Source organism: Chrysochloris asiatica, unplaced genomic scaffold (genome assembly GCF_000296735.1).
Source record: "Chrysochloris asiatica unplaced genomic scaffold, ChrAsi1.0 scaffold00007, whole genome shotgun sequence".
NCBI lineage: Eukaryota > Metazoa > Chordata > Mammalia > Afrosoricida > Chrysochloridae > Chrysochloris > Chrysochloris asiatica.
Genome location: NW_006408525.1, coordinates 22791247 through 22798825, shown reverse-complemented (window position 1 = coordinate 22798825; position 7579 = coordinate 22791247). Strand labels below are relative to the sequence as shown.

Genomic DNA, 7579 nt, shown 5'->3' with positions numbered 1-7579 from the left:
AAAGATGAGGCTTTCTGCTCCCATAAAGATTTACAGCCTCGGAAACCCTGTACAGGGTCGCTATGAGTCGGAACCGACTCCACGGCACATGATCACCACCACCACTTGTGCTATTTCTGTTATTTTATTATTATTGTTATTAAATGTCATCGAGTCGGTTCTGACCCATTGCGACCCTGTATAGGGTTTCTGAGGAGTGGCTGGTGAGCTTTGCAGTCCAGCTCATTAACCCCCAGTGTCACACCAGGTCTAAATGACTAATTGAGTTCCAAACTTTTCTGTTTTCTGGAGACCTGGTGTGGTGGTGTAAGATAAACACGTTCAGTGAGGTTTCCCCAGAGCATTCTTCCACAGCTGTAACCCAAAGTGGATTGTCACCCAAATGCTTCCCTGAGCCTGGGCAGGAGGGAGTGGATGAGAGCTTGCTAGGAAGATTCTGGCCAAGTTGGGGAGTGCATCTCCTTTTAGAGAGTGTTGTGAATTAGATCCATTTCTGCACCCTGCTGTTGCAATGGAGCAGACTGTGAAAGGGAAGATTCTCAGAGGAGCTGTGTTTTAATGTAGCAATTTGATTCAATTTTCCACTCTATAAAATTACCCATCACTGCTCGTTGCTTTCTAACAGACACCTTCACTCTTAATTTAACAATCCTATCGAATTCTGCCAGGGAAATTGGAAAAATTTATCACCTGTGAAATTTTATTTTCCTTTGGTTGTATCTGTTTTTGTAAAACTTCATTAACGACGATGACTTGCTGAGGAAATTATCATTTTTTTTTTTTTTAACTTCAGACACAAGAAATGGCTCGACCTCAACCAAGATATAATTTGCATAATAAAACACAACAAAAAGGCTGGGGAAGTCAGGACTGGCAGATGCTGGGAAGTGCTAGGAGAAGAAGGCTATCCTAGGTTGTTGGGTGAGTGGTGGCTGGAGGCCCCAGGGAGGAGATGTGTGGACACCGGAAGGAGCCCTGCTCCTCAACTCAGGAAGCAGTGATGTGGCTTCTCCCTCAGGGAAGAGGCTTAAGTGCACCTCTGAGAGGGCTAGATCCTCTCCTTAGGAGGTCTTGAAATGGCAGTTGCTTCCTGACAATGCTTTTTAGCAACCAGCCCTGTCTTCAGAGACTTGAATGTTGGATTCACCTTAGTTCCTAAGTTCACCTGGGATTGAGGCTTAAATTGCTATAAATTTAGGCTTAACTTGAATTTCTCAGCAGAGCACTGAACTCCTGGCAAATTTCCACAGGAACGATCTTTCTGAATGGACTTGAAGATTCAGCGTTCCTGTGGTCTAACTACCTCACAATTAAAAGGCTCAGGCTTTGGATTTTCACAGTCTGACCCCCACTGTGCTTTTGCACTGTTCACCAGCTGCTGTGATCCCCACAAAGAGTGGCCTTGTGGAAGCAATGATGACTGTACATTTTTAAGATACCAGTTATTCCTCTAGAAAAAAAACAAAAATATATATTCTAAAGACTTGCTGTTGTGGTGGACAGAGAGAACATATTAGGCTCCTTTTTAGGAGGTATGATTTGGTTCGTGTGTATCTGAGCAAGGTAATAATAAGTTGTGCTTGGTCCGGGGTTTTATTGAACTATGTCAGCATTTTATGTATATTCCTACAGACTTTTGATATCCTTCATAATTTTGAGGCAACTTTCCATTATTCTTATGATGACACAGACAAAAAGTTGAAACTAGAGAGTTTGGATGACTCATCCCAAATTCACAGTAAACCCATGAAAACCAACATGACTCTTTAACCCTGTCTACATGTTACTCTACATGGTACAGATGAAAGACATCCACTGATTAAGGGAGAGCTGCTGTGCTGGGAATCATGAAGGTTCCTCTAAAGCTTTTCTACATTCATTCTCTCCTTCAGAAGGTGAGGGTTAGATTTGGCTTCCTATGCAGTTTTCAAAGGTATATTCTTCTACAGGTCAAGAGTTTCTGAAATTAGCAGAAGACAATTAGAAGATGAAGTTTCTCACCTGGTAAGACTTCATAAATATCTTCTTCCAATTTCTCCTCTACAGACTCTTTAGTCCCCATACTCCCAGATAAGATAATGGGTCTGCATTGGGAACCAGGACTTGAGGCATCAAACCCATCAATATCATCATATGTCTCTTCTTCCTCCTGCTCCTCCTCCTCATCTTCATATGGAATGGTTAGGGAGCTCAGATCTGCCAGGGCAAAGACGAGAATGAATCAAAATAGAGAGAGAGAAAAGAATAAGGCAGGGAAGGGAAGAGGGAAAAGGGGGAGGAGGGATGAGAACAAAATATGTCCAAAGAAACAGAAACACTAGGTTAAGTGCTATTATTTTGAATGCAGGGCTTGGTGGCAGGAAATCTACAGAAAAGGCCAGACTAGCACTGTGTCAGGCTTAGACCATCAACATAAATCCTTTCTTGCAATAAAACTTGATCAGGATGAAGCAGCCCTGAAAAGTATGGGTGTGTGAATGAGAATGAGAGGTGAAGGGGAGAAAAGAAGCCAGTAAAGGAAATGCCAACGTGCCATGCACTGTTCGTCAAGTAGAAAACTTCAAGAGTGAGTGATGGTTTGCTGTTCTCCAGGGCGCAGAGGTGTGGGAGCATGGGGACTTTGGAAGGGTGTCTGAGCTGCCAGTAGCCCATCTCCTCAGTGATCTCACTTTAGAGTTTCGTACAAGTTTGTTCGTAAAGAGAAAAATGGACAAAAGTGGAAGAGGAAATGAAAGTGGGGTATGGAAAAATAGAACAAATCGAATGACCGAGTGAGGTAGTTACAGTGTCCTTTTGCAACTATATAGTCTGGCTGACCTTAAAGTGGGTCACTGCACAGAGGCTGTTGAGCCATTACAGCACTGAGGAGCACCAGGAAAGGGAGGGAGATTGGTTTTTTATTTTAATGGGGAACTGGGAAGGTTCGTTCTCTGCCGTGCAGTACAGAGTGCTCTCTGAAACTCTGCTGAGGAGCCTCTGCAGGATGGGCGAATGCAGTCAGAGGACTCTGGGGAAGGAAAGGATGGAGAGACATCCAACACTCATTTCAAACGACAATAAAATTGTTTGGCTTGATTAGGCTTTTAATAAAGATTCTGCAAAAATTTTCATCTGCATTTTGGTGCCATTGCATATGAGGAAAGGATCAAAGATACATTTGTGGCCTAAACCATATGTTATTATTATTTTTTGTTTAAAAATAAAATGGAATGAATAATTTCTTCAATGTGGGATTCTGAAAGTACCACAGGGTACAGCTCAATAAAGCTGCTTTGAGTTTTATTGAGGTTTGCACACTTAGGGGTATATTACACGCATAAATCCAAGGCACCTAGATGAGAGTGTACCCTGTAGTCTTGCCATCAATGTTCATGTTTGCCTAGTTCCAGTCCATTATACGTGATGCTCTTGGTAGATGCAATAGTTTGTTTTTGCGGTAGCAAAAACATAACTGAGTAAAATAGGCAATTCTTGTAATTAAAGCTCTGGTGCTTCCTTCTTTTTATCTACGATAAAATCTTTTAGCAAAATAGAAAACTGAGATGAAGAGACTTGGTGTTTTTAGGATGAAACCTTCTCTCTAGGTCTTAGGAGGCAGGGTTCTGCCACAATGGCATATGAGTGACAGACTCAAGATTGGCTACTTCTTCCTGCCAGGCCACTCCCAGACAATGCTTCTTTGGTCACTGTCACTGTTGTGCTTGCAGACTGACCAGCAGAGGGTACTCTTAAGAGCAGTCATTTGACTGCTGGGCCGGACTCTTCCCACCTCAAAGTAAGGAGCATTTTCTTATGGGTTGGGAAATAGCAATTTGCTTTTAATATGCAATGTCCTTGAAGGCCACCAAAATTAGTTTATATTTTTCCATACCTTCCTCTAAAACAAGATGATTTTGGGCCTAAAGTACAATTGTTGTTGTTAAGTGCCTTGAGTTGGTTCCAACTCATGGCGACCCTATATAGGGTTCCTGAGGAGCAGATGGTGGGTTTGAACTGCCGACCTTGTGGTTTGTTGGTCCTACAGAGCCACACTGTAGGAAATCATGAATTTTTCTTTCCACAATATAAGGGGATAGGGAACACTGAGACAGGCTAAGCTGGTGTTCATAATTCCCTAGTGATTACAAATATTACAGTCTTTCTTGTAAGTAGGTGGATGAGCTAGAATGGTATCAGATGTCATCTGCAGGGTGGTAATTTCTTTACCTTCTGATTCATACATGATGCTATTCAATGCTATAATATGGGAGATACAGAAGTAGGAAGGGAGAAATATGTAAATTACATTTATGCAATATGACTTCAACTATATATCCATTTAAGAACTATTCTTTTAATAATAACACTTACCCTTTAGCAAGAAACTTATTTGATCTACCCAATCTCTGGCTTCAGCTGGATTAGAAGCTGTAAACTAGAGAAAAATTAGTACATTAGTTTATTATCTTTACAAAAATTTCCATGAATCTTGATAGGGAAGTATGAGTAAGAAGATGTGAGTTGAGTTTCAGGATCAAATTTAAAGTTCAGCGTTCTCTGCCTACTTAATATTTAGAAAGTTATTATTTAGAAAGACCAAACAACTCTCTTGAAAGTGATTTTTTTCCCCTTCAGCAATGTTGCACACCCATTTGAGTTATATTATGTCTAGACATTCATGTCTATGTGCATTTATTCAGTTGATCATCTATTCACTCATCAAGCATTTAATTGAGAAAGGTTTAAAGAGACAATAGTAAAAATAAAACCAAATCAGAGTTCTTGAATTCAAACAATAATGCATCAGTTATGAAGATAAGGAATGTACATGAAATGGGAATACTATGAAGCAGGTGCATTTGATAACCATTGGGTGTTGGGAGGAAACAGGGAACTTACTGTTGCCTAGATCAGGTCAGGGAAGTTGAAGTAATACTGTTTTGGTTAGATTTGAAAAGAACAAGTGGCTGACTGGTGCACGGAGTTGGACATTTCAGGTCGGGAGCATCATGTGGGAGGAAATAGGAATGAAAAAATGTCTGGGGAAGGTAGGAAGTCTGCTTGGCTACAGAATAATAACAGATGAAGCTGGAGAGTTAAGGGTCAGAGAAGAGTTGAAAGAAAGGTACAGAGTACTAAGAGTTCAGAATTAAAATGTAGGCAATAGGAAACCACTGTAAATTCTCCTCAAAGGAGTTGGGGATTGTTTCAACATCATAGGTTGAGGAGATTGGAACAGGAAGAAACTGGAGATAGAAGATTGACTAGCAGCCTGTTTAACTAGTCCTCTGGGTGAAGTGATAGGGACTTAACTATTGTGATGGCTGTGGGAATAAATAAGAAGAGAAAGATCCAAAGGATTTTACAGGGGAAGAATCTACAGACCATGGGAATGATTTGGATTCAATGGGCCAAAGAAAATAAGAAGTAAACAAACTCTACATTTTGATTCACAAAACAGGCTTTTCAAGCATCAACCTTTATTTTAAAAGAATCAACTTGAAACAGTTATTAAAAAACATTTTTTATCAGCTGTTCACCAGGGTAAAATAAAGATAGATGTTGTATAGAAACAGCTTCCTGCTAAATACTTATCAATACTATACACTGTCATTTTTAATTTAAAAAATGCATTTCTATAAAAAATTCTAGGAAATTTAGTTTAGACTTGTCACATAAACTTTTATTTGGACGAAATACTGTGAGAATTTAATAACAAAAATAACTTAACATGCCCTATGCAAACATCTAGCTTACATACATCCACATACATAACAACTCTAGAAAAGTTTAAAAATTTTTGAAATTGCTTAATGAAGACCTATGTTATTCTTATCAAAATAAGGGTTAAAATACTATGAAAACATGAAAGGATGAATGTTAAGAAGAGTTTGGAGTCATAAGGGTTACGTGGGTAATTAATATGAATTATTCTTAGTGTGGTGTTCATAGTTAGCTAAATATTTTCTAAACTGACTTCACAAAATCGTAATAAGATAAAAATTACCAACAATAAAGACTATACAAGCATACATATATAGGAGGGCTTCAAAAAGTTTGTTTAAAAATTCCATTATCTCTTAATTCCATTTTTCCATGAACTTTATGAAGCCCCTTTGTACATACGTAAAAGAAAAGAAAGTCACTATAATTACTATCCTTTTAATTAATTTAAAAATAGGTAATAAATGTATGAGGTAAACATTCAAACTGTATAATGCTGAATAAGTCTTTCTCCTTCTTTCCCCTCCCTCTAGTCCCTCAGTTACCACTGTTACTATTAGTAACCATTGTCATCAATGTCTTAGAAATCCTTCCAGAGATATGCAATGCATCTACACATAAACAGATACAGGAAGGTTATTTTTGGGTAACAAGATGAATATGGGAAAATTAATTATTTTGTACTCTATAGTTAAGAATTTTCTTTTTCTAGATTTCATGGAAGGAAGTGAAAATCAAGTGAAAAGTAGAGAATGGGAATTAAAGTCATGAAATTAGAGATGCTGAATAAGGAATTGTGTGCGGTACCGGGGACAAGAATCTCACCTACGGGGTGAGACTGAGAAGGGTAGGGAGGAGGAGATAGAAGCCAAGCAAAGCTAGTATCCAGAATGAGAGTGGCAACAGAGAGGAGCAGAAGGCATGTGATAGTAAAGGTGAAGACATGTCAAACAAGAGGGTCTTCATTGGTAAGAAATGAGGAGGACACTAAGAAAGGATGGAGCTCAGCATAACACCACGGCTCACATGCAGCACTAATAAGGACCACCATGGCTTCAGTTCATCCTACCTCATAGCTGCGCCTATCCTGTGAGGTCAGTTCAAAGCAGGATTCTTTCTTGGAATCTCTTCGCAGATGGGGGGCCATCCGTACACTGTAGCCCTTAATGAGAAAGGTCCCTTTGGGCTGCTTGCCTGCAAGATAAGAAAGCTCCCTGTATCCCTAGAGAGATGCAACTGCCAAGGGAAGGCATCTTCTTTGGTATGTAAAATAAAAGCACAGAAACAGCTGTTACATCCCTGAGGATCCACAATAGTCAAGGAAAGGTTATTAGGGAAGCTTAAGAAGAGGCTATTGAGACAGCAATGCAGAGATCACTGCCAAGCTAGAGAAATACAACGTGAAAGGTTATTGTGCCAAAAGAGTGCAACCGAGACAGAGAATTTACTAGAATGTTAAGAGATCTATAATAACAGAAAGAAGGAATTATTACAGCCCGGAGAGTGTGGCTATAACTGAGGCTCTGGAAGGCTAATACAGAGCTGAAGCATTATTATTAGGACCAGCATAGCTCCCTATTGAGGGGAGGGACAGCAGTATGGGGATGGGGGGGCACTAAAAGTTCCCCAGTTCCCCACATCTTATGGTGGCAATTAGGCTAACCTACTTCCCTCTTCATCTGCCAGTTACATGGGTTTTTAACTAAAAATGAATGAAACAATTGAAAAAAAATTTTTTTTCTTTCTTTCAAGAGGTCAAATTGTGAAATAATGGAGTGCTACGGCGTATCATTAGATGATCAGAAAGGAGATTAAAAAAAAAAGAAAAAAAGACTCAAAGTGAAGGCAGGAGAGAATTCTCTGCTGCCATCCTAAA

General features: G+C 39.5%; 1 protein-coding gene across 1 annotated transcript in view; it reads right to left on the bottom strand.

Moving 5' to 3' along the window:
• Positions 1–7579, bottom strand: part of SKAP1 (src kinase associated phosphoprotein 1) — a 458887-nt gene that overhangs the window by 52657 nt on the left and 398651 nt on the right. The window contains exons 7-9 of the mRNA XM_006833657.1: positions 6773–6897; positions 4351–4414; positions 2002–2196 (exon numbers count right to left, since the gene is read on the bottom strand). Coding sequence (XP_006833720.1) covers positions 2002–2196; positions 4351–4414; positions 6773–6897 — 384 coding nt within the window. The remainder of the gene's footprint in view (positions 1–2001; positions 2197–4350; positions 4415–6772; positions 6898–7579) is intronic.